This window comes from Ostrinia furnacalis, unplaced genomic scaffold (genome assembly GCF_004193835.3).
Source record: "Ostrinia furnacalis isolate ACB-3 unplaced genomic scaffold, ASM419383v2 OfSCF1110, whole genome shotgun sequence".
In the NCBI taxonomy this organism is placed as follows: domain Eukaryota; kingdom Metazoa; phylum Arthropoda; class Insecta; order Lepidoptera; family Crambidae; genus Ostrinia; species Ostrinia furnacalis.
Genome location: NW_021131349.1, coordinates 646,667 through 674,195, shown reverse-complemented (window position 1 = coordinate 674,195; position 27,529 = coordinate 646,667). Strand labels below are relative to the sequence as shown.

Below are 27,529 nucleotides of genomic sequence, written 5' to 3'. Positions count from 1 at the left end.
CTAAGAAAGGATTTTACGAAACTCCACCCCTAAGGGGGTAAAACGGGATCCACGCGTACCAAGTCGCGGGTGGCCGCTAGTTTATCATAAAGCTGCATGCTCACCGAGCCTGAGTTCGCCGAAGTTGCCGCAGCCGATCTTTTTCCCCACCCTAAAGTTGGGCCCGACCATGCGGACGGAAGACGACGTGCCTCGATATGAGTTTGTTATAGTTAAAGTAAGATGATGCAACCCTACAGTTGTTTATTGTTCATCATAAAGCTGCATGCTCACCGAGCCTGAGTTCGCCGAAGTTGCCGCATCCGATCTTTTTCCCCACCCTGAAGTTGGGCCCGACCATGAGGACGCCGGAGGACGACGTGACGGAGTGCCTCGATGTGTGCATCGCGCTACTTCCGCCCACGCCTCGCCCGCCGCCCACCGCGCCGGTCGCGCTGCAACAATGTACACGCACCTTTAGATCATTTCTTGTAGACACAGATAAGGTAGTAAATTATTGAATGGATATATTTAAAGTAGGTTACTTGACACAACTGACACAATTTTAACGAGGTGTCACTCATTAAGGGTGTTTAGAATGTGTCGCAGTGGTTAAGGTTAAGCTTCAGGAAAATTCAACACATTAGAGCAAGCGATGTAATAATGAAGTGTAATACCAATGATTAATTAATTATTTTTCTTCGTAATAGCCGTATTACGTATAAAGGGCATTGTATCGTCAATGTCAAGTGACATGGTGGAATTTGACTTGGTTTTCCCTGGTGACAAACGTTAACTAATCGGGAACGGTGGCCGTGGGATGTTACGCTTATTAAATACCTAAGTACAGCAATTTAAATTACAGGCTTATAGCATTAAGGTTTAATTTCGCAACGAGGGCAGTGCTAGATTGGGGCTAGTTTTATTTATATCATTGGAGGCATCACATTAATTTGACGATACCGTCTCGCGTAAAGTAGGCAGCATGGTTTATGCCTTAGCCTGTTCCTTGCGGAATGAATAAAAAATAAGGCAGTCCAAGACGAAAAAACGACATCTGGCAGGCTGAAGATTTTTTGCCCCAATTCATAAGCCATAGAAAGGGAAGGGTTACCGTTGGTTATCCTTGCAGAAATTTAAAATGAACGCAGACAGATTTAAAGAGACTCATATGATAAAACCCTCCAAGAAATAAAATGGATAATCAAAATAAAATTGGTGTTACTTTTATGAATAAAGGAGATAGGGGTTTCAGCCTTGTTACTTGCTCTCATCTCTAGTTTAGTCATTGGTCGCAGATTCAAATCCCGAAATGTATGTGTTAATGAGCTGTGCTTTTACTTAAATTTAGTAGCATAGTCAAAGCAGTGGATAGTTTAATCAACGACATAGTCTAACAGCAATAAGTACAATGGTAATTGGTAATGCACAACATTCAAGCAACATTTAAGAATGTACACATTGTACCTACAGGTTTCTTTGTAGGTAAATATGCATTTAAATTTTAAGAATTATCTCACTACGTTGCTTTTATGATGACACTCAGGTATTTACTTGATATTAATTCAATTGCCTTTATCTAGATGAAGGTGTAGACTTGAGATGTTATGGACATTGACTCTAATATGGAGTGATCACATGATGATGAAATCGAATTTGCATTGAGCAATCCCATTCCTGTTCATGCATCAATACATCTCAGGCAATCTTAGTCAAAATCAAAACAGACAATGATAAAAAATTTATCAATGCAAGATTATCTACTTTTGTTTATAGACTTTACCTATCTTAGTATTACTAAGTACAAACTTTAAAATGTTCAGTTTTTTGTGGAACTAAAGGACCTGCCTATCACAAAACTCAAACAAATCTCAATTATTTATTTAAATATGTATATCTTTTTTTTAATTTACAAGTAGATTCAAACAAAAAGAGCAATAAATGACAGATATTTAAATAATGGTAATAAGTAATAAATAAACATATTCATAATGTCATCCATGAAGAAATTACAAAAAATTATCCTGTCACAATGAGGGTTTTCGCGATTGAAAAATCCGCCAGATGGCGGGACGCGGACGTGGGGTCCGACCGCTGCGTGATTCGTGGATTTTCACATATCTGTCAATGTCATGTCAAAAATAACCAATCACGAAGCATCTGGACCCCGCGTCCACGTATCGCCATCTGGCGGATCCTTCAATCGCGAAAACCCTCATTTCCTTAAAAAATAACCTTGAAAACTCAAAAAATATTTTAAAATACATTTAAAGCGCCATTTTACTCATTGTGCATATTGTTACACACCCAAATGAATACTGGCTGCAGTGAGTAACACCAACCGTTATTGGCATTGAGTCTAAAAGTGAAAGTCTTTATGCACTCCCCAACGTGCAAAAGCATGGAACAAGACAATTATCTAGCCGCACAATACCCAAACAACATGCTGTTAATCCACATTTTTTAATGTATTGTACGGTGGAAGGTTTAAAATTGAAATGTCAACAGTTCTGATGCTTATACAGGTTTCCTATTAATTAAGAAGCTATTTATAGTGAAGTTATTGAGACATTTTAGTCATTAACTCTCATAATAATTTGATATTATAGTGCGAGTCTCATAATAATTTGATATATAAGAATGAGTGTGTTCATTTTGACATTATAAATAAACATCACCAGATGCGATTTCATCTGATTTATTTAGATACTCACAATTTTCTATGCATTGCAGGAAATGCTTTGAGAATAGCATGGATATTCACCACAGCTCAGGTTGTGCATTATTGAGAAAGATATTAGTCACCATCATAATAACAGACGGACATACTTGTCAATTTATCCTGACAATCAGCCAAGGCTGTACTGATTTACTGCAAAATCTCTACTGTCAGTTTAAAATAATAATAAAATATTAAATAAATCATTGCCAAAATAAAAACAATCATATAAAGATAAGAAACAAGCCAAAAATAGAGCTCTGAATGAAGAAACAAAACATACAGATAGAGAGAAATATTAAATGTAGTGTTTTGTTATTAATACTTATCAAAAGCATTCGTGATATGTGTCTGCGAGGAGTTTACACATAGTGAGTCTTAAGAATAATTAATAATAAAAATATTAATTTACTTGCAGCGCAGTGCTATAAGAGGCCGGACCATCACTTGTTACTAAACTAATATCCTTATTATTGTGCCTGCAATGAGTATTTATTTATAAGTAGTTGAGTTATAAGATTATTGTACTGTTGAGTTATTGAGATCCCCAACATGTAAATCATCATGCAATATTATTGTTTATACATCAGGAAATAATTAATTTTGGTTTAATAATTTCAAAAGGCTCTGTTGTACACACAGCTCATCAAAGTTAGCGTTCAACTTTTGACTGGCCTTATCCCACATGTAATAAGATATATTTTTAGTCCATTGTAACATTTGATGTGTTGTCATGTGTACAAAATACAAATTAATAGCAACATTTATGAGGACAGCTAAAGGATACAAGAATTTTAAATAATAAAATAGTAAATAGGTTACAGTCATATAATTACACATTTTCTGCTGCTAAAAAAAACAAAGACAGATTCATTATTATGTACAACTTGATACCAGCTATATTTGCCGTAGCACACTATTGAAAATTTTGAATATGTTTTGCAATACTGTGAATTGAAGGTTACTGACATGTTATGCATGGTTAATATGAACTAATGGTCCACAAGGTGTAGCCAGAAAGGAAAATACATTACCAGTTTGATACAACAATATGTTATTATGTATTGTTCATTAACAAAATGTTTTGAGTCATTACCTAGCATATTTTATGTTGAATTTAATTCCCATTTTCTAGTAAGCATTATTGTTAAATGTTTCATACACTCTAGTTATAGTGTGAGTGCCTATATCAAGAACCATTTCAATCCTTTTGTAAATAAGGGTACTTTCATATTATTGAACTTTTGATAGAATAAAAATGTTATGACCTACAGATTAAGAGTAGGTTAAACTAAAGAGCATAGTAACACAATGTTTGCTATTTCCATCAGCAGCTCTTGACAACTGGACAAGTAGGTAATAAATTCGATTTTAACTTAATAATCATCAGTTTACTATTTAACAATGTAGGGGCAAACCTGTTTGGTATATTATTCTTGAATAATCAACTCTAACCTATGCCTATAGCAGTTGTCAGATGTAGACTAACCTCCAAATGTGACTACACTATGTTTGCTAGGTATTTGAACAAAAACTTGTAAATATCATTGCTTGGTAAATAATGAATAAATTGTACAGTATAAAATGACCTAGCCACCTGGATAGATGGATAAGATCAAGTAATGTTACAGCCGTGATAAAACTGTATCAATTTACGGCTCTAATTTGTATCAAATACTTTTGATGTGTGGTGATGGACGGAATAATGAATTGGGATATGGGATGGTAATTATTATGGAATCACCATGTAAGCAATTTTAAACATTAGCTATTTATCTTTCTGCTGGAAATACAACTTGTATCAACTCCAGCTTGTGTTTATAATTCAGAACAAGTTTGTCTTATAACCTCTGTACAATACAATATTTTGTTACTAAAAGATTGTTAGATAACTGCAATAAATCATACTAGAAATGGGTACCTACATAATGTACAAAAATAGGTTAATATCTTACTAATTGTATCTTAAACATGGCCAATGCCCTACAAATGTATGTTGTAACTTTGTATGTGTTGATCTACAGTTAACACAGTAATGTATGACTATAACTGACTTGCTTACAAGTAGTGACATGTTTTGCTGGGTTCAAGGGACTATGAATGGAACTGGAGTTGACTAAAAGATGATAAACCCTTACGTGGATGTTCTTTTGTCGTCGCTCTGACGTTCTTTGTCCTTGTTGCTCTCACGTTTGTTCATAATACTAGAGGTGTTGTGCAGGCACGGAGCCCGGCACTCCAATCACTCCGAGAGCCCACGGTCCGCGGAGGCCGCTATGCAGCCCATGTCACCACAGCCTTGAAGATGGCACGCCGCCGCGCACTCTCCCCATGCCACAAAACCACAACACTTATCGTCACTTCCAACTTTATTGCTATTTTTTTGTTATTTCTTTCAACACTAAACTACACACTATAACAATTTATCTCAAAATCATTGTTACACTGCAATCACAAACGAATGAGTATGTTTCGGCGACAGTCACTAACGGCAGGAATTTGTCTGATTAAGGTATAGATATTGCTAGATATTTACTTCAAAAAGGGAATGAGACTGAATAGAGGTCGCCGTGCCAATGTTATGCTCATTGAAGAGTAACAACAAGCGTTGTGGGTGTCACTAGCACTTTTACCAGGATCGCCACGACGATCTATCTTCTGAACTCCACACGTGATTACCAATTAGCTAATTATTTTATATGGGTGAATTTATTTTACAAGAAATTTAACAATTGACAGTTTCTTGTGGGAAGTCAAACCTAATTATCGGTCGGCACAAATCTTTTGGAAATTATTTTGAACGAAGATTCTCAAGAGGAAGATGTTCACTGCACCAATGGAATCACAACGCTAAGCAGGTAAAAGCACAATAAGTAATTTTTAATTAGCTTTCCATGGATTAGTCACAACGTCGCCGAAACATCAAATGGACATTTGTCCTGATAAAAAAGTTTAGGTTTTGTAATGGCCACCAATGTTACACTTTAATCACTTGAAAAAATACAATGGAGGAGTTATTTTAAGAGTTCATCTAACCTAAAGTGTCTAATATTTTACACGTTTACATAAATATATTACCGACTAACGATAAAATTTCTAAGTAAAAATATTTAACTCAAAGAATAGTCACTGATAAATCGCCATTCGGCGCATGCGCAAACACAGATTAGAGAGTATGTCTAAAGACAGATAGGAAACGGCCCTAGTATTTGTTGAACGATAAACAAACTGGTACCGAGCTAGATTGTCCAGTAGGTGGCGCTGTAAACAATATGGCGTCTGCCGCCCACAGATTAAATATATACCTCTCATACTTTTTTTGATCCGTTCCGTTTCATGTAATGTGTTTAAAAATAAAACTATTGAAGTATAAAATAAAACTTTATTGATGAAATATAACATGAAATATTTTGTTTACGAAAATCAATAAGCAATAAAACTACTGGATTTTAAAAGATTACAGTTACTGTTGTGATAACAGTACATTGTTTTAGTTTTTACATTATGTACTCACGGATTGACATTTGTATGTAACTCATATAAAATATGTTATAGTAAAATAGTTTAATGTTCTCCATAAATTCACACGTTCACTCTCACGTTGGTTCTGTCCACTCCACTGTAAGCAGGCCAGATCTACATGTTTCTCACCACCTGTAAAATATATGAAATATTTAGAGCAAAAAGTCACCGTAAGTCTGTAATCTTCTACATCTACATTCTACACTAATATTCATTTTTGGTCTTGTTTTATTGTTTAAATAGGTCTCTTTTAAACTTCATTGAATATGTTGGTTCATCTGGACCTTTTTAAGTAACAGTTGACAATAATGAGCAGCACCAGTGATTCCACAGCAAGCACTTTTATTGTAATTGCTGCTTAACACTTTATAAGTTCGAAGTTCGATATTAACCTGAAACAAATAGGTACTTAGATTCATTGTATAAAACACGTATCATTCACTGTATCCTGCAATCTATGCCTGCAATGTACCTACTTGTATTGTATTTTATGTCCAAAATCCAAAGTATGTTGTTACTCCATGAAACTATCCATATTTGGTTTCCATTGATTTAAATGGAGTTATGAATGATTTTGTAATGAAGATTTAATCCTTTGTGTGGTTCAATACTTAAAACATGATGTTGCTGCAAGTAATAACCTATCTCGAGTGAAATAACTTACTTGTTAACTTACTTGAGAGAATTTTTTTCGTAAACAAACATCAATCCAACAGGCAATCCATGCACATGTAGTTCTTATTAATAATGACTGAGAAATTATGGATTTCAATTAGAAACAATTAAAAATCGTAGAAAAACACGTTTTTTCGATGAAAAATTTTTGACGTTTATTTTTTTTTAATAATGTCACAGTTGTAGACTTGAGACGGAACTAAAGTGATTAAAGTGAAAATTACGACTTTGAATTATTATACTTTTAAATAACCATTTAATTTATAGAAATCACATAGATTCAATAAAATAATTTATGAATAAAAGCTGAAGTTGTAATTCGAAAAGGTTTCTAAGGTTTCTAACATGCAAAAGACCACTGTCGCATACAGAAGACAACTATAAAAAAAGTCACTTCCTCTCGGAACTGTCAAAAAAATTCACTCTCTATGGAGCTGTCAAACTCTATGGCGTTTCCACCCCGTGTGCGCAAACTTGCAGCGGTTGGTGTTGTCAGGTTTTGATATAGTTTTTTATTATTCTGTTTGTGCTAAGCTAATAAATATTGTTTTCATCATTTCATTTGCCATTATGTTTAATTTTGTCGTCGAATCCGTAAAACTTAGAGCAAACTATTCGATATTACTTATTTTATGATTATATTTTAAAAGTAGTTTTTTATTTCATGATAATAGCAACACTAAAAAAAAGAATCGTTTCAGTTCGTCGGCTATTTTACCGTCAGGTTGAAATAATGCTATGGCTATTGTATTTCGTACCGATGAATCGATTTACAAGATACCGCTACTCAATATCGATACCTACAGTCTAGCTCTAAAGCTGTGCTCTAAAGTTGTAAATGAAAACAACTTGTTGGACAGGTTTGGAGGAATTGGAGGGGAGGGCGCGGGAATTTTAAAACGGTCCTCGGGGTTCGCCAACTCATTTTGCTAAAGTAATTAATAATTTAAAAGTATTCAGTTAAAAGTTAAAATAAATATCAAGATTAATTTGTAAAATAAACACATAAACCTAATTTTAAGTACTGAGGGCCAAGGAAAACATGGAATATTGGTAAGAAGAATACATTGTATGTAAGATAGATACATACCTATGATACACTTTGTATTTTTGATAAAGCATATTTTCTTCACTTGTTATCAAACTTGTATTTATATTATAATGTTATTTTGAGTGTTTACGGTAAATGCACAACTCTTCACCACACGTGAAATAACAAACGTGACCAATATTTGATAAAATAATCAATGTTTTGGTGTATGATTACAAAGATAGAGTGGATTTGGAGTTGCAATAATGTTTTTTTTAATCTGGAATAATTAATAATCAGTTTGCGTATCATTGAAACATGTAAGCATTTAGGACTAGATACTAACCAACTTCACGTGTTTTTTTTGTTTGACGTCATAGGTGAAATGATGATTGATCATTGAAGAGTTAAATAAGGTAGAAGAATAATTTTATTCTAAGGACCTATTCATTGTAGGTACATTACGAATTCTAGGTTTTAGCAATGTATTCTGTGGTTTTAGTGTTGCCTAAGTCCTACGTATTTTCTACACGTGGTAGATTGGTCAAAGGTTCGAAATTCGAATCCCATTCGGGCAAATTGAACAGTGCGATGAGCTTTACCTACTGAAATTTTCAACGCTAGATTTTCACTATAACATAAATCTTAGAAGATAAGAAAATAATTTTCTTCATATTTGATTTTTTATTTCCGTCAGTCTAAAATTACTACAGCGTAACTACCTACTTAAAACTAAATAAGTTAAATGCTGACTGTTAGACCTATAGGTAATTAGTATTCTTGAGCGTACACCCTATATTTTACCTCTGTTTTGTTAGCACTTGAGTGCCGGTCTGTACCCTGTGTACCCAGTTAGCACTCCTGCGCCGACTAAGTATTCATAATAATCGCGAGCTACAGCGACTGCGCTTGGCAAAAGGTGGCAAGGCCAGTCATCAGCAGCCGGCTGCCCCAAAGAGACGTATTACACGCGGAGCACCTGCCTGATTTAAAACAAACGATCAACGGACTAGCGGAATTTATCAACAGTCCACCGGCCTTTTGGAATCAAAACAACTTTTGTATGTGAGTTTTTCCATTTATCTTTATTGAAGATTTACGTTGAATGATGTTTTGATCACATAATAATGTCCACGGAACGTGTGTATGTGACGAATCAAACCAGTTTAGGATTTACGTGTCTTTGAGATGTATTTTTGTATGCATCGGATGGTTAAACATTAAATTGTATGACAAGGTCGACGCGAAAATTATTGATTGTATTAAATGATTGGGTAACATCACTCACAAAAGTACTTATTTGGATAATTTCTTTGTAACATTAAAACAAACAAACAAACAAAAAAATTGTTAGGAAATAATTTGCTACCCTTACCACAGAATAAATAATAGTAGGTAGTACGAGTACCCTTACCTATGTTATCTACCCTTTTGAACTATGGTTTTTCTAACCCATGAGGCGTAATATTTTATTTTTTTTACTTATTTATTTTAATCTCATTTCTTACTTACAGCAAGTTAAATATGTACTTAGGTAGGAAGGTAGGAAACATAAAATTTTAATGTAAACATATCAATAATTCCTTATTAGATTTCTTGACGAAAAAAAGATAATAGATCTACTTATAGAGCGTTATTAAATTTTCGTAGCGATTAGAGTCGCTTCTGAAACAAATTAAAAAATAAACAACTTGAAAAAATCGAACAGCCTAAGGCGGGAATCGAACCCACGACCTACCTAGTTGAATCATGCCCCATTTGCATTGTCTCCGATGGAATCGTGCATTGCATACCTATTCATTTTCCATTGAAATATCAAAATGTGATTCTATCAAGACTATGGTTATAACCAGAGTTAATAGCCTAACCTAGATAGTTAGATATTTTTCAGCTGTTGTACCTAGTTCCGAGTTTCTATTTGCAAAGACAACATTTAATATTAGGATAAGTTCTGCTCATCTACTGATAAGATTAGTATTGAGTAATACGTATCTCTGCACTCAGTTTGTACCATCGATTTAAACATAAAGAGAACTAGAAATGTTTTGGAGGTATCCAAAGACTATAAATCCGCATTATCCATTTGATTGGCGTACCTAAGTAGGTACGCGCACAGCCTTTGAGTGCGCCCTCCTATCCTAATTGAACCTGAATCCTGCTTTAACTATTTATTTTTATTTATTAGTAAAGGAAAGGTCCACCAACATCAGAACACACAAGACATTCGCAGTATACATTATCAGGATTTCAGTTTAAATATGCCAATTACAGGTGTCAGGTATACACAACAATTTCCATAAAATTATGAACTACTTATTCTTAGATTAATAAAGCGTGGTGTACTAACCTAACACACATCGTGTAAAAACAGACGTAGGTAACTTTTCTTTTTTGTTGCTCAAATCTTTTTGCTACACAACTTTTGATCTTAACCTTGGCAAAAATACATTATACCTACATGTTATTGTTAACTAAGTATCGTTTTGTATTTAATTTCTAAGTAAGTTTTTTACCTCTGTACTTGCCTATATCCTCAGAAAATAAGCATTGTTTACGCCTCAGCTCTTTAGTTAATTTTAATACAATGAAGTTCATCAATTGGAGGTTGAACGCTTACTTTTGTAGTAAGTACGTTATTATTTCTTTTGTTTTGTAGCAATGGCTATCCTAATATCCTTAATAAAGGATATAATTTGGCCTTTACATTGGATAAGCTTAGGCATGATAGGTATCTATGTTTTTTAAATAAATAAGGTACGGTTAAACCAAGAATAGGATTATCATTATTATTTTGTTCCTTAATTTAATCTGTTTAGCGAAGACACGAAAAAATAAGACTTTAGGTAGGTACATAAGTTGTCTAATATTATCTCATATCAGCATAGCATATTGCAGTTTGACATAGGTTACATGTAGTATAAATAATACCTTACTGTATAATGTAAGTCGTAATTACAAGATACTACAACCTCTTTTACAAGGACACAAGGTTGACTGTCCCACATAACCTCTGTCTGTTTGGCTGCGTAAAACATTCCACTGATCGAATATCCTTCGCGTGTTGAAGTTCAATATTTAACCTTCTGTCACGCCTCAGGTAGTTCATTCGATTCTCGACTTGACCACTAATTAACAGTTTGAAGACAATATTAATAAATATTAACTAATTTATCGAAAGCAAACTTAGCACCTAAGTATTTACTTACTTAGTCCTAGTAATTAAATCAAATTGCCTCAGATGGACATTGAACCCACGAAAGACGGTTTTGCTCATGTCTCCGTAGCTTAGTGGTTAGAGTAAGTAGTCTTCTGATAAAACATCGATTAAGTAAGAATTCTTGCTGATTGCTGTTCAAAATTAAAAGTTAATTTTAAATATGCATTTTTTTAAATCCATAATGCACTTTAATATTTTCGCTAATTTTAATGACAATAACTCATAAAACACGGAAAATAATTCACGAAATTGCTACTAAGATTTTATTTAGATTTCCACTAAGGTTTAGGTCAACCAGGAAGTCGCCAATAATGGGTCTAATATCACTTTATAGCAGACATACTATATCATTAATGACTTAACAACTATCAGATTATGGAGAACAATTATGGTGTCACCATAATCATGTATGACTTCAAAGTCACTGTTAATTGCATGCAGTTAAGCGGTGAGTGTGGCGACATGAGGTTAGGCTTAATCGCCGTTAATGTAGCATATTGATGGACTACGAGAATTAGAGATAACTACCTAAGACATTTACCAATAACTATTCATCAATATGTACTTACTTATCAATCAACAGATGGATGTAGAATTGTAGATCCCAAGCAGTCGTATTCAAGATGCAAATGTAGAGTGCTCCTTTCTAGCTATACCTGCTCGTTTATTTAATCATATTTTATATTTCTTTAATTGTTTAGTTAGACTATTAATAGCTAACTTCTTAATGAATCTTCAAAACAAAAATAAAACTTATTGCAGTTAAAAATACTGTCAAACATTTTTTTTCTGCTTAGGTTACTTCAATGCTAACCTAGCAGAGAAATCCTCATTGTACCTAAATATTAATAAATAAATAAATATTTTGCCCTACCAGCGCTTCGAGACAAACATTACAGAGAGTGTAGGGAAGAAGCGCCTTAACAAACTCACTCCCTGTCTGCCGGGTAAAATAAATACATTATTTTTTTAATCACGTCGCAAACAATTCACGTACATGTTAATTACAAGACACGTTTGTATTATTGGCTAACGTCTGACTTTACCTCGCCCTTGCTTTTTAGACAAACACGAAAGGCTTCAGAGGATTGTAGATTGTAATCTGTAGCTGATTATATACCTATTTAGGTACTTCTAGCTGGATAAATATGTACAAGAGTGTAGGTACTAGTAATTTCAGTCGTAACTCGTACGTGACAGAAACTGCAATGTCTTTTACTGGCGTCATATTTATGATTTTACAAATTGGTTATATTACTGTAAAACAGATTTAAAGTTTGATTTGGCTGGTAGGTATGTCTATTGAAATAGCTATTGTTTAAAGCAGGTCTTCCCAAACAGTTTTGTACTGTGTCATGTGGCATCCTTGGGTATTTACCTTTTTTTGGAACGCACAGTTTGGGAAGTTCTGGTTTAGAGCGTTTAATTAGTTACAATTTAAAAAATGAAAACACTCCATGTCAACTAAGAAACAGAAGTCTCCTATTTGTAAAATATAAATATCTACTCGTAGTTAAAACAAAACATGTAGTTAGTTAAGGGTCACTTGTTTATTTTTAAGGTCAGGATCGATTTAAGAATTTTAAAGCAATCCTAAGTGGCTTGAGAATGTGACTTTATAATGCCTGAACTAAAGCACTGGCGGAAATTAGCAATTTATAATGCGCGGGTCGGTCCCGTTTTCGTCCCGCGATTATTATTCGGTACTATGAACAATAAAATCGCAGTGACATTACTTATTTTTAGATATTAAATATCAGAGGTAGGTTCAGTTAGTTTTAATATTTTCCATTTTTGTACCAGCGAAGTAGGAACATTATATTCTGTGATGCAAGTATCAAAAGTTCCGAGTTAGTAATTTTTCTTAAACCCCGATACCATTAGTACCTATTAAACCTCGAATGGTTAGTTATATTAGAAGTAAAGTAGTTTTATGAACCACCCCTTAACTACATTGAAGAATAGAAATTGTATAATGTACCTATTAACTAAAATTGTATTTAAAAAGCATCATCACGTCCAAGTTCTGGAAAATTAGGCTTGTAATTTTTATTAACTTACTTAAATATGTAAAAGTATAATTAATGATAGTCGTTAGCTACAGTTACTGCAACATTAATGCTTGTTCAACTATACCTAACTCTAGTTAGCTCCAAATAGGGACTTTGTATCTAAAACTGGATAAGTCTCTTACTTACTAACTTCCTAGCTCTAATCTCTAGTTACCATAGTCTTAAAAGATTAAACATGTCTCGCATAAGTAATATTTTTATGCAAAAACCTAGTAGTTCACCTTAATCCACTTTTAGAGACAGTATGTTTAATAATAAAGTGTCGTAAACTTCTGACGATCTGGTAAAGGTCGCGGGAAGAGCCTGTATGCGGGCAGCGCAGGACCGTTCATTATGGAAAACCTTGGGGGAGGCCTTTGTCCAGCAGTGGACGTCATTTGGCTGAAACGCACGAAAGTGTCGTAAAACTCGTAAAATGTGTTTTCGCCAATCGCTTTTACAAAATTTCAAGTTATTCACTTGTTACAGTCAATGTCCAAATTAAAAGTTAGTTATTCGTTAGTTATGACTTAGTTATTTGATGACTTAGCAACATTATTATGATGTACAGCTCGGAAGCTATTTTTGTCTAATCATTCATGTATACCCGGTTTTTAATTTAATATCACTGTATCTCCACAAGTCATTCTAGAAAATTGTATTTTTGTATTAATGCCATTCGTTGACCAACGCGTCTTTCCGTTCTATACATGGCCAGAACGCACCCATAGGAAACTGCTCGTGTATATTTCGGAGTGCCTGTTTGTAAATCTGTGACTCCAAACTATACACGAATTTTGCGTACTGATCGTGTATAGTTTGGAGGAGCTTAGTAAAAAAAGTCATCTCCAAACTATACTCGATTAGTTTCTACTACACCACTTACACTTGACTAGAGTGTGTTTAGTTGATATTGATTTAGTAAAATTCAGTAAAATATGGAATTATATTTAAAATTACATTTATTTGATATTATTACATAAAATATTCTTATTTTACTGAATCTATAAAAAATCTAGATTTTTAAAAGTATTGTAAGTGGTTTTTAAAATTAAATTGATTAGGTAGATTTCAAATTAAATAACAATTTAATTAATATGAGAGAGAGTGAGAGAAGAAAGTTCAACGTGCATTAAATACACTTATTATGCGAGACTTTAAATGCTAGGTTTGTATTGTCGGCCGTTTGGTGTAGTGGTTCGAAGTGGTAGCGGGTTCGATTCCCGCACAGTACAAACATTTGTGTGCATGAACATATTTGTTTGTATTGGACTGGGTGTTTTCTATGTATAATAAGTATGTATTTACAAAAAAAAGTATTTAATTATGTTTATATCCGTTGTCTAGTACCCATAGTACAAGCTTTGCTTAGTTTGGGACTAGAAGCGCAGTGTAAAATGTCTAAGGATATTTATTTATTATTTATTTTATTTATTAACTTTTATCTCAAGAACAAAATCATTTTGACATATTTCCATACCTACAATTGGTGAAATATCAGCCCCAAAACAAATTTCTTTTCTATGGCAGAATAAAAAACACCAAAAAATCCTTTATCAAAACAATGACACGTGTCGTAAGATGATTCAATGTTTAAAGTAGACACGCAGATATGAATTAATCTATCTATATAAATAAAAATGAATTGATGTTCGTTAGTCTGATTAAAACTCGAGAACGGCTGGGCCGATTGAGCTGATTTTGGTTTTAAAATGTTTGTCGTAGTCCAGGGTAGGTCTAAACGGTGAGCAAATACGCGCGCGATATTGTTTTTCTGTAACAGACAAAATTCCACGCGAGCAAAGCCGCGGGCGGAAAGCTAGTATGTAATAGAAAGAGAGTGTCAATAAGTCAAAATGACTAGCATGCAACTACTCGCGTATAAATTGTAATCACGCACTTATTACAATACATACATGATTAGTCCGTATGCGTACTGGCGATGTATATTTTGGAGGAAGATAATTGACCTAAGTCACTACAAAGTATACGCGAGCAGTACGCAGCGTATGCGTACTGGTCGTGTATAGTTTGGAGGAGCTTAGTAAAAAAAGTCATATCCAAACTATACTCGATTAGTTTCACACCCTTGCGTTCTGGCTATGTATAGAATGGAAAGACGCTTGACCAACGCATCGTTGATGTACAAACATACTCTACAATTCGTTGTAAAATCGACTCTATATAACAACGTACTAAGATGCCACATATCTTGATATGCCGCCGTCTGTACTCGAATTTTTTAATAAGACGAGGCGTGACCTCGTTCTTTCAAGTGATAATATAAAACCTGTTCTCTAGTACACTTTTGGGTACAATTAAAAAGCTTTTTTTATTTAACCGTTGGACTAGCGTATTTCGACTATGTAATTAGTTAGTTATTATTTATGTAGGAAGTGGATTTTATAACGTCTGTTTGTATGATGTAAGTTATTTACAATGTTCTTTTAAAAACCTTGTGCTGAGTGATTAACGCCCGAATTCAGAAACATTACTATGAGGTCTCACAGTGCGTGTGGACGCACAGGTTGACACACGAACCAATCACAGATCTCTATTCAACGCTGTGCGTTCGATTTGCTGCTTCACTTATGCAAGCATCGTTTGTGAATACGGCCTTAACATGAGTGTCAGTCACGTCCTTAAAAATACGTACATTTACGTGACAACTAGATGTTTTGTCTAGCTACACTGGTGACTTATACAATATGTAGTTCTCTCCTATAAATAAGCTGAGCGAATGCGGGTTCGACCCCTAGGGAAAAAGTTTGTGTTTTAAGTTCGAGTGTGGACCTTTATTTTATTGATACGAAAACTTTCTTTGTTTAGTTGACTTGATACAATATTTTTAATAGTTTTATTTTTAATAGCTTTAGCACGCGGCTTCACCGGCGTGAAATTTACTTTGACACATATCGTCATAAATTATAGCCTATATGTTATTCTGGGTTATAAACAATGATACTGTAAAGTTTCATCAAAATCCGTTCAGTAGTTTTTGCGTGAAAGAGTAACAAACATCCAGACATCCAAACATCCAGACATCATGACATCCAAACCTTCGCATTTATAATATTATATATAGTAGGAAGTAGGATAGGAAGTAGGATTAGTATGATTAGTAAGAAGTAAGATAATTCATACATTCAACCGTAGATACAACCAGTTCCATAGTATACATTTTATATTGTTAATGAATGAATGCTATGCTAATTGCGCTTTATGAATATCTATAAATATAATAAACAATCTTTAATTAATCCCATTTATATCGACGATTATTTTTATTATTTTCCTACGTATTCGTATACAGATCATTAACATACTCGGGGGCTAAGAGGAAAAATAATAATGAAAATAATAATTATCCTGTTATTTCTATATTACCACTTCTGACGTAAATACTAAGGCACAACATAACAATGTCATTATTAAAGTATTGTAACGATTTATTTTTGATTGTGTTAATAATAAGAGTAGGCGCACACCGTTGATTTTTAGTTGGCCGATAGTTGTACCCGATTTTAAATTGTATGAAGACTCGGCCAAATCGAATCGGCGTAGTGTGCGCACTCCCATACTGATCAACTGCCCGACTAAACTATCGGCCGACGAAAAATCAACGGTGTGTGCCTACTCAAAAATAATATTCATAATTTTCAGTCTTTGCTCTTGGCAGTAGGTAAACCTGAAAATATCAAAAGTTTCAGCGATTTATTTGTGAAAATGTGCATACACTTAATGTAGAGTTTCTTTTACGTTTATTTTATGTGTATTATTCGTATTAAAAGTGGATTCGATTCCGTGATGACATAACTGAAAATTTTCATGTTATTTTTGCAGTGTCCCTCTGAAAAATGGCGGAGAAAAGTCATGAAGATGTAGAAAAGTTGATGGCGTCGTTTCGGGAATGGATCAACAGCCAACCACACCTACCAAAGGATCTAGGTAAATGACTGTATTAACATTATTATTTAGTTAACCATAATTTACTAGTTCTGTTTAAATGTTAGTCAGAAGCGATTTAAACACAGGCAGGCATAAAATGCCATAAAAAAGTTCCTTATTTCGCTCCTCTTTCGCTCTCATCTAAAAATGAATTGAAGGAACATAGACTTTGTTTTAGTACCATTTTTGGTACTTTGTAACAACTTTGAAACATGCATTGCAACATGTTGTAGTTTTTATATTTTGTGTGTATTCGATAAGAGTTTATTACTCGATAATCTCGAAACCTTTATGTTCGTTTTACAGTCTCAGAATAAAAAAAATGATTGCATTGTAAAGTCAGTAATCAACTTGAGTTTTCAGAAAATTCTTGTGAATGAAAACTGATTACAGTGTAGGTACCTACTATTACTTATTCGGTGTTACAGTGCAGCATTGTTATGTTTATTGGGTCATTATAATACCTTTTACCTCAATATTTAATTAAATGTTACATCACTAGTAAAAGTGGCTGATTGTAATGAGTATAATCGCTGATGAATCCATTGAGGTTGTTATTTTTGCATAATATTAATATCGCCACCCTGTATGAATTTCAAATCCATTGAGACTATTATTTTTTGTATATTATTTTCTAAACAACTACACTCCGTAACTAATGACCTCTCTGTTGTAAAATATTAAATTTTATTGTTCATAATATTTTGAACCAAGGTTTCTATTGTGCTTGAAAATGATAATAGTGCTATTGTTAAAAAACGTGCACTTATTAACATTACCACACGCGGTTTTGGGTAAATGATGTGGTTTAGAGATATGTATCCGTGGTTATAGTGGTTTGAGAGTTAAACCTCTAAAAGATTAATAAACATTTACAACTTAGTTATAATGATTTCGAGGTATAAACCAACCTAAGTAATTAAATCTGATCAAAGTTTAAGAATTTTTACTATTTGCTTTTATTTATAGCTGTAAAAAACATGCCAATATTTTCTCAAATAGTACCTAAAACATGCGGATTTCCGCTTTTCAAAATTCAAAATACATTAAAAATCTAAATAATTAAGTAATCTAAAGCTTATAGTAAGAAAATACAGGTTAATTATTATGGGTGTTACATTACTGGTGGGATTTTTGTGGGAAACAGTTACTCGATTGGGTGTTGACGCGATGGGAACAAGCGTAGATTTCGCCTAAAATCCACGAGTTCAGTATGAACTGAACTTTCGCGGTACACAGTCTACATCTCACAGTTATCGGCCGGCCATTGTGTGACTCCACAATGCGGGTTCCGATTCCGATGCGAACGATCGACACTCGATTTCGCGATAACGTTATCTAGTTTACAAACGATGAGTGATATAAACGGAACTATTGGAAGTACTTCTAGATGTAAAGATACTAAAGTATGACTAATACGAGTATACTCATACTCATTATTGTTTACTATCAGATTACCCATCGATAAGGAAGAATAATTCTAGAGGCCATTGACTACTAACGCTACAGTCTATTTTGGACGTAACTAATTACAAACCTTTTTTCGCATTTAATTAGAAAAAATGGGAATAGATAATTTCAAAATAACTGAAATAATTCTTACAATAATTCTGAAATAACCTGAAAATTACTCACTGCAATCACCCCGGGAAATTCACATACTCATTCGTATTACTACGAGATTCGATTAAGTAGGTATGTACTATGTAGAGTACAAACTATTCACCTTACCACAAGAAATACCTACCTAACCTAACCTTCTAAGGTTTTAAAAAGCCTTATCAAGAATGATAATTTAACAAAATGGTTGTAAGTCATTTGTCGTGTGCTACCCAGTTCAATGTGCAAATGAGATAGTTAAACACACAAAACACGAAAAGATTTGATTAAAAAAAAAAGGAACTCAACCTCGTTTTCTTAATTCCAGAGGACAGAATGGTGAAGCGTTTCCTACACAGCTGCTACTACGACCTGGAGAAGGCTAAGAGTGCTGCAGAGTTGTTCTTCAGCATCAGGGCAGCGTCACCAGACCTCCTCAACAACAGAGACCCGATGTCTCCGCAGCTGCAGAAGGCCTTGAAAATTGTGTGAGTTTAGGTTAGATTACGATATTTTTAGACAATTTTGAACAGATTTTTCGTCAAAGCGAAGAGTGCTGTAGAACTGTTCTTCACCATCAGAGCCACGTCACCAGATCTCCTCAACAACAGAGACCCGATGTCGCCACAGTTNTTTTGAACACATTTTTCGTCAAAACGAAGAGTGCTGTAGAACTGTTCTTCACCATCAGGGCAGCGTCACCAGACCTGCTCAACAACAGAGACCCAATGTCGCCTCAGCTGCAGAAGGCCTTGAAAATTGTGTGAGTTTAGGTTAGATTATGATGATTTAGACAATTTTGAACAGATTTTTCGTCAAAGGGAAGAGTACCGCAGATGTTCTTCAGCATCAGAGCCACGTCACCAGATCTCCTCAACAACAGAGACCCGATGTCGCCTCAGCTGCAGAAGGCCTTGAAAATTGTGTGAGTTTAGGTTAGATTATGATATTTTAGTCACATTTTGACTGATTCTTAGTCACTCAAAATTCTAACAGAGACTACTATGGTTGGTTACTACACCCACAACGGTTGACATTTAAAAATATCCTACAAACTAAGGCTGAGTTGCACCACCTAATTTTAACTGTAAAAATAACAATAACCGGTGCTTTTTGTATGGAGTTTGACAGATTTTTGACGTTTAGGATAAGATGGTCCAACTCAGCCTGAGGCTGTACGTACGTTACATGGTAACTACAACTTACGTAAGTTGTACCATCTTACTTTAACATCATAACTTACTTTAGGTAACTCAGCATAAACTACGTACAAATTAAAAATATTTGTCAAATGTTTCGAGAAATAGGTACTACTTTTACTTAATTTTAGTTAAGAAAGGCATTTACTTAGGTATTATTATCACAGAATACCTCGACTCTACATAACATTAAATAAACCAAAAAAATTGCTTCACAGTCTTAGATTTAATCTACGTTTATTTATCAATAAAAGCTTGAATATCATCATGCTATTTAGCTATGAGCTGAAGCAGTTACAAAACGCTCCAGCTGACTAATCTAGGTTAAACCAATTAAACCTTGGCTGAATGAGGTTTACGTGCTAGATCTACATGTATATGAATCTCGGCTTGATCTAAGGTGAATACAAACAACTTTTAAACGACATGTTTTAGCTGCATAGATATGCTAGAATGTTGAATGGAAACGAGGTTCTATCAGGGTGACCGTGAGTTTAGGGGGCCCTGGGCTAATACTACTTTGGGGCCTACATAATTACTCAAATTACAGAAAAAAATAGACAGTACATTATTTGACTTGTCTTAGATGGGGCCCCTTGAATCCCCGGGGCCCTGGGCTGAAGCCCAAAAAGCCATTATGGTAGATCCGGCCCTGGGTTCTATTATCTCCTGTCATTGCGACATCGTTAAAAGTTGTGGAACTTGTGGATAAAGTGACATAGCTACTCCACATCACATCAGCCCTTCTTTCTATGGTTCGTTTTTGTTTCAATAGGTACCCATTTAATAAGATCATTTAAAATACTTTTTAATATTGGCCCTCAAATAAAAAAGGTATTTTACTTACACAACACAACAAGTCTTTCTTTGAATCAGTAAAATACCTACCTTCTTTGACCCAAGGATATAAATTGTCACATACAGCACCTTACATCATAAATTATGCAATTTTGAAACGCACGTTTCCGTAATAAAATAATTAGGTTTGAAGTATAGCCCTTGATGACTCTTATTTTTGGAGGTCAGAAACCAAGTCGTAAAACAGATACTAAAACCAGTACCTTAGTGTAGTCGGTCAAGATTTTCGGGTCAAAAAACCAGTATTGTAACTAGGACGGTGCACGGTACAGATCATGGTGCGTACAGAAAAGTCCAAACTGATTGAAGATATGACCATTTTTCAAGGGCACAGCTATAGCAGCTTGCCGGTCTTATTTAGGACTAGGCACTGCGCAAAACTTCATCATTTCAAACACAGGATATACTATCCACTACATAGGCCTCCTACAATGATTTCCACATTGGCCGATTGATAAAAAAAACTCAGCATAAAACTCATTTATTTTTGCAAAAAGGTTTTTAAAAAGCTCTTTTACACGTCCCAGTATTAACCCTACCACTACTTCGCGACAATAAATGGGCCAGTGCTGAGAAAAAGCAGCGCAAGAAACTCAGTCACTATTGTCGATAGCGACCTGCACCCAGCGCCTTCCTGCTACCTTTATGAAGTTGTCTGTCTACCTTGTGGGTGATGTCCAAAAAACTGAACTTAATTTCCTTTCTTCCAGAAACCTAGCACAGCTCCGTATGTCAGGTAACCGGTTCCTCTGGGTGTGGCAACTGAATGACCCAGGGCTAGAAAACTTCGACTACCTGCAAGACGCGAGGCTGTTCTTCCTGACCACAGACGCGTGGCTCCTTAACGAAGAGGCTTTGGAAGAAGAGGATATAGTGATCATGGACGTAAAGGACATCTCGCTGAAGATCCTTACCAAGTTCAACTTGTCGATAGCGAGGACGTTATCGAAATATCAACAGGTAGGGGCTTTAAATATCTGTAGTCTTATATTAGGGTTGCATTTACTATGGATTTTTGTTTGGATAATGCTGATGATGAGATAGTTATAATAGACTCTATTAAATAGAGGAAAGTGATGCTATTTCTTACGACACTGCATGTATCAAGGTAACCTTGATACTCCCCAAAATGTGATTGCTGAGCCTAAAACGAAAATTGAGTAGTATAGCGAGCCTAGATATCCTTCATTTATAATAGGATGTTTTATTTTTTTCACTCTTTACTTCAATAGATCACTGAAAGTAGTTTATATGAAAAAATAAAATGTTCTATTAACATCATCAACATTTAATCCGTAGTAATGCCTAAATTAATAATTTCATGTCATTTATTTCAGGATGCAATACCAATTCGACTGAAGCAAGTTCACGTAGTGAACGCGCCGTCGTTTATAGACAAAGTCTATGGACTCGTCAAACCATTCCTCAAGCAAGGCATGACAGACATGGTAAGTTTCGTCTAGTTGTAGTAGGTAGGTACTTACCCAAATTATTAACCGCCTCTGTGGTCTAGTGGTAAGAAGACCACCTGCTTCAGACGCAGAGGTCCCGGGTTTGATTCCCAGTGGGAGCAGATTTTTCTGTTCGGTTTGGTTGTTGGTAAGTAGGGCTTGTTCTAAGTCCGCCTGGCTAGCTACCACCATCTTACCTAAGTCTGTCGCCATAACAACAATGTTAACAGCATTGTTGTGTTCCGGCAGTTAGAGGTAAGATAGCCAGTTCCTCCGTGGTTGAGGATTCCGGGTGAAGCTCGCTTCCACCTTCGGCCTGATCGTCACTTACCATCAGGTGAGATACAGGCCAAGAGCTTCCTCGTTGTGGATTAAAAAAAAATATTTCGTTGCCAGCGAGCGCCGTAGGAGTAAGGTTGCAAATTAGCTTAACAAACTTCATCATCACTTACCATCAGGTGAGATAATGGCCAAGAGCTTCCTTGTTCCTTAAAAAAAAACAAGAGAAATGAGTTAAAAAAAGCTCTGCTGAGTTCAAGAAGATAATAAGATGATCACGGTCAAAATGCAAGGTGTTGCCAAATCTTAAAGCGAGTAACTACGAAACGATTAAAAAGCAAGATCTCAGGAAATCTTTGATCAACCTGAATAATTTATCGTACTAACTTAACTATCAAAGACAAGCTCTTACAGAAGGGTCTCTTCTTACAAATGACAGTCGCTCCCCTCGACACGAGCAAAAATTATATTCAAAGCCTTGCCCCATATTATTAATATTATTATGTTAAAGCTACGCCAATGTCCACTGCAGGACGTATAAAACTCACTAGGTACTGTATCTGAACTTCGTCTAACTTTTCCACCGCTACTAAAGTTACACAAGTAAGTTTAATAATACGAGTAATGTTCATTCCTAGATCCACTTCCACGCTCCGAAATCAGAGACGCTATACAACTACCTGAGCAAGGAGGACTTGCCTGAAGACTTCGGCGGCACCAACGGAACAATGAATGACCACATGGAGGAGGTCCTCAAAGTTATTTCTGCTAGAAGGTTGGTGGCTTCTTCTTGTAGGATCGTATATATCAGGGTCAAATTCCTGGTGTCAATGACTGACATGGCTCAATCAGACCGACTGCGACTGATGTGTGTCCTTGGAAGCATGAAATCTATACTATCTATACTAATATTATAAAGCTGAAGAGTTTGTTTGTTTGTTTGTTTGTTTGTTTGTTTGTTTGGTTGAACGCGCTAATCTCAGGAACTACTGGACCGATTTGAAAAATTCTTTTTGTGTTGGATAGCCCGTTAGTTCCTGAAGGCTTTAGGCTATATATCATCACGCTAAGACCAATAGGAGCGGAGCACCAATGAAGAATGTTTCAAATCAGTGATTTTTTTCCTTTTGAGAGCTGACGCTGCGTAAACGGTTAAAGTTTCGCAAAAATCATGTATGACAGGATTGTTCCCCTTTAAAAGTTCTAAAAAAAAGTCCGCGATAGTATATGTCTATCTTTTAAGGTTGGCTCATAGTAACCCTTTTTATGCAAAAAGAAATCTGTTTTATATTAATGCATTATTTGCGGAGGTTTTTTCATAAACATGATATTAATGCTTATCCAAATAAATAAGTTATTCATCACAAGTATTTAATTTTAAACATACTTGGCCTTTACACCATTCCATTTCAATAAATATCTTAGGAGATATCGCAGTTTTAAAATATCATCGCAGCAAAATAATGATCAAGTACTGCGCGCGCCACTGATGGATCAATGCACAGCCTAAATCGCTGATCGTAGAGACCTGAAACTTGGACGGTGTGTTCTTTGTAAGACGTAAGCATCTGATAAGAAAGGATTTTCCAAAATTCTACCCCTAAGGAGGTAAAAAGGGGTGGCAAAGTTTGTATGGGATAACGAGATTCCTTCGTTCAATCTACTTCAAATTTCGCATAAGCATTCTATAACAGTAGAAAGTTATTTTAGTGGTGATTTGCTTCAAAGTTGATATTAATTACCTACTCATTAGTGCATTTTTTTTACAATCATGTCATGTTACAGACTATCATACTCTAGGGGCCTCCACTTAACCTCGGAGTGGGTGCCCGCTGCGTGCGCTCGCCTAACAATGCATAGTAATGCATGACGGTCATGCCGCGGGCACCTGCTTGCGCTGTATATACAAAAACTCATTTTCGCGCGAGAGTTTTGGCGGAGGCCCTTGAGGTCGTGGGAGTAGTGTTGAGGAAAAGCTCCTTCTCCCACGGCCAGTGGCATGCTAGAAGCTTGATGATTCTAGCACCCGTAGGAAAATAAAAAAAAAGTTTACCAATAATACTGCGGTAGGTGTAGTTTTCGATTTCGTAGTAGAAAGATAATACCACCGAGTAACTTTCACCGGATCAAAGGCCGAGCTGCATATTCATAAAATATAAGAAAAAATTATTTTCATGTTTATTTAACCTTTAAGATTTTTATATTTTATAAGTAGGTATTCAAACATTTAGATAATAACGTTAAAAACATTTAAAAATCGTATGAGAACGTTTTCGACTTCTCCGCGGACGAAGTCGCGGGCAAAAGCTATTTGTAAAATAATTAGACTAAATTATTAAAAGTGCCTACCCAAAGTCATTATTCCACGCGGACGAAGTCGCGGGCAATCTTACAAACAACTTCATAAAGCTAACATTGACATTGACTTCTATCTCATGTAACTTGGAAAATGTTTTTGTACACACCCTATACAGGGTGGAAACGATAAGTGATCTCACTCGTTTATTTCTAAACTATACAAGTTATCCAAAAACTGGTTACTGATCCTGAAAGTGCTTCATGAGCTCTATCAAACGGTGTCAATAATAGGTTACAAAACAAACTGGATGTATTATAAAATTCAATGGTTCCAGCTTCCATACTAAATGTATGCCAGTCAAATATGGGTAGTTCTACAAATCAGGGAATTTTACGGGGCTCAACTTGCAGCTCCTTAAATTACCAATTAATAGTTTTCGTTTTAGGGTATTAATAAAGTTTAACTCACATAGTACTTGGGGACTGAATTTCAACACGTTTTAATAAAAACATCCCAGACAAAAATGGCTTCAAATAGGAAAAATTCTCATTTCCCTGTGGGGTGACATTCCAGAATTCATGATGTAAATCACAATAAAAAATATATAAAAATATAATTAGTCAAAAATAACATTGTATTGAAAGTAACCATTAGTGTACCTTTCATTTAACCTATATGGATTATGTTTGAATTCCCTATTTACATAATTTTTTGATTGCTGAACAAAGGCGACACGAATTAAGTATCACTTCCCTGCCACCTATAAACACGTTAAAATCTGTAACAAAACAAAGGGAAAGCCACGTTGTCGTTCTTATGTATTTAAGTATGCAGTTAAGTTCGCCTAGTGAAACGTTTATTTCGTCTAAATCGTCAGTCAGTTAGACGCAGCTACGCTGTTATCATCGTCTGTCGTGTCTGGGCCAGACAACTTCTCACTCATCTGTTACGTTTTTATAACAGTATTTTATATTATTTTAGGGCAATTATGAAACAATATTGTCAAACTCGCTTGCGTCCATTGACTGATAATATTAAATTTGATATGAAGTTTATATAATTCATGATTTTGGCAAAATATGATGACGCTTAAACTGAATCTGAAACTGAGACCAGTAATGCCTGCAACACCAGTATTTTGATTCATCAGACTTGGTTGACCTTACGAGTGTACTGGGACTGAATGAACATTGATGATCCTGATGGATTGCTGGAGATGCCGAAAATAGATACTAACGAATTGTTTCCAGTCGAAGAAAAGCGTCGAGGAAAGAAGAGGAAGATAATAGAAGGAGATACGAATAGTAGGGAAAAGTCAAAGAGATCAGGTGACGGAAAAAGAAGCAACCTAAATGAGTTCCATGTTCAATTGATAGTGGACCTTTATGATGCACATAAAAGTATTTTTTATTATTTTTAGAATAAAAACTATAAACTCAAATGCATCTTTCAGTTAAATTTTCACTATCCTGTATATGTTCTCACTTCCCTGTCCATCGAAAATAGAAAAACCGCTATAAAATCAATATTTATCATAATTTTGTCTGGCCCGTTAAAAATTGGATATATTGTAGTATATTATCGGTCTTTAGTCACTGTTTATACTGATTACTAACAAAAACTGGAGATTCATTTTATGGTCCTAAATAATTCCACCGTGAGTAGAACTACCCATATACCAATGTATCATCATCATCTTAACCATAGGACGTCCACTGCTGAACATAGGCCTCCCCCAATGCTTTCCATGTTGCCCGGTTGGTAGCGGCCTGCGTCCGGCGCCTTCCTACTACCTTTACGATGTCGTCGGTTCACCTTGTGGGTGGATAATTGATTAAATTATTATTGTCTGTATTACAGAGAGCAGTTACTCAATGACAACCTGTGGAGAGCCGAAAAGAAGTCAAAGAATAAGGCGCCCAAAGAAACTACTTTCAGATCTCTAGACATCGACTAGTAGCATTAATTTATTACCGTTCCTGCCTATTTTTATTTCTTAGATGTACGTTGTTTGTTTTGTGAATGTTTTACGTTTCTGTAACAAAACGGTTGAAATGCACAAATAGGTTAATGGAAATTATTAATATATTTTTATTTCGTAACACCGTATTTTTCTTTTCTGTGCCTTTTTCCTTCTTTAATTTAGGCACTCCCTTCCTTTGTTCCTTTTCCTTGTTAAGACAGACGGCATGTCCTACGAGTTTATGAACAATATTAATTGAAATAGAGATTTATTTGTTTAATAGAATAGACTGCTTTAGCAAGAGTTCCTATATGAAAAAGAAATATCTAAAATATACAAGAGCCTGTAGCTAAGGTAGAGCCTTAAAGGGACTTTAGAAGCCTTTCTGGATCGAACCGCGTTCCATTTCAACTAAAATAGTAAGACACGGATCTTAACGCGACGTTTATTAATGAGTTACATTATGTACTCACGGCTTGACGTTACTATTTTAGTTGGAAAGTGATATATTGTTCAGGTTTGACATGTATGTAGCACATCCCAACTTTTTACTTACTCCAAAGCTGGTAAGTAGGTATAGTAAGACAAAGTTAGAACCTGACTATACATTTAAACTAATTTACCACTTAAAGTGTACACCATAGGATTAATTATACTTTTACACATTGTAAGTTTCTATGTACTCATTACCTGTAATTACACTTTAATAACTCATAATCATGGCTGACAACTCATCTATT

At 35.0% G+C, this 27,529-nt stretch overlaps 2 protein-coding genes and 1 long non-coding RNA gene across 18 annotated transcripts in view; 1 reads left to right on the top strand and 2 right to left on the bottom strand.

Annotated features, from left to right (window-relative positions):
• Nucleotides 1-5,859, bottom strand: part of gish (casein kinase I gish) — a 47,993-nt gene extending 42,134 nt beyond the window's left edge. For 3 of the 13 annotated variants that reach the window (XM_028302367.1, XM_028302366.1, XM_028302368.1), the window contains exons 1-2: nt 4,837-5,324; nt 274-434 (exon numbers count right to left, since the gene is read on the bottom strand). In XM_028302367.1, the coding sequence (XP_028158168.1) occupies nt 274-434; nt 4,837-4,898 (223 nt within the window). In that variant the 5' untranslated portion in view covers nt 4,899-5,324. The other 10 variants (XM_028302357.1, XM_028302359.1, XM_028302362.1 and 7 more) reach the window with 10 other exon arrangements.
• On the top strand, nt 5,469-26,928 carry LOC114351235 (alpha-tocopherol transfer protein-like). 4 transcript variants are annotated; one of them, XM_028302373.1, is made up of 7 exons: nt 5,469-5,556; nt 17,037-17,141; nt 19,069-19,228; nt 21,508-21,757; nt 22,135-22,245; nt 23,166-23,302; nt 26,687-26,928. In XM_028302373.1, exons 2-7 carry the CDS (start codon nt 17,051-17,053, stop codon nt 26,781-26,783), a joined length of 846 nt encoding a protein of 281 aa, XP_028158174.1. In that variant the 5' UTR covers nt 5,469-5,556; nt 17,037-17,050; the 3' UTR covers nt 26,784-26,928. The 4 variants fall into 4 exon arrangements, with proteins under 4 accessions (XP_028158174.1, XP_028158173.1, XP_028158172.1 ...); XM_028302372.1 differs by lacking the exon at nt 5,469-5,556 and adding an exon at nt 8,775-8,986; XM_028302371.1 differs by lacking the exon at nt 5,469-5,556 and adding an exon at nt 8,775-8,990.
• On the bottom strand, nt 6,431-7,361 carry LOC114351237 (uncharacterized). The gene is made up of 2 exons (XR_003655766.1): nt 6,897-7,361; nt 6,431-6,612 (listed from the first exon to the last, which is right to left on the bottom strand). It is a non-coding gene; the product is annotated as an uncharacterized LOC114351237 (long non-coding RNA).
• Nucleotides 26,929-27,529: the final 601 nt, after the last annotated feature.

Coding starts and splice junctions, on each gene's coding strand:
- LOC114351235 (XM_028302373.1), top strand. CDS start 17,051: ATGGCGGAGAAAAGTCATGAAGATGTAGAAAAGTTGATGGCGTCGTTT. Junction 17,142..19,068: donor ACACCTACCAAAGGATCTAG/GTAAATGACTGT, acceptor TCTTAATTCCAG/AGGACAGAATGGTGAAGCGT. Junction 22,246..23,165: donor AGCAAGGCATGACAGACATG/GTAAGTTTCGTC, acceptor GTTCATTCCTAG/ATCCACTTCCACGCTCCGAA.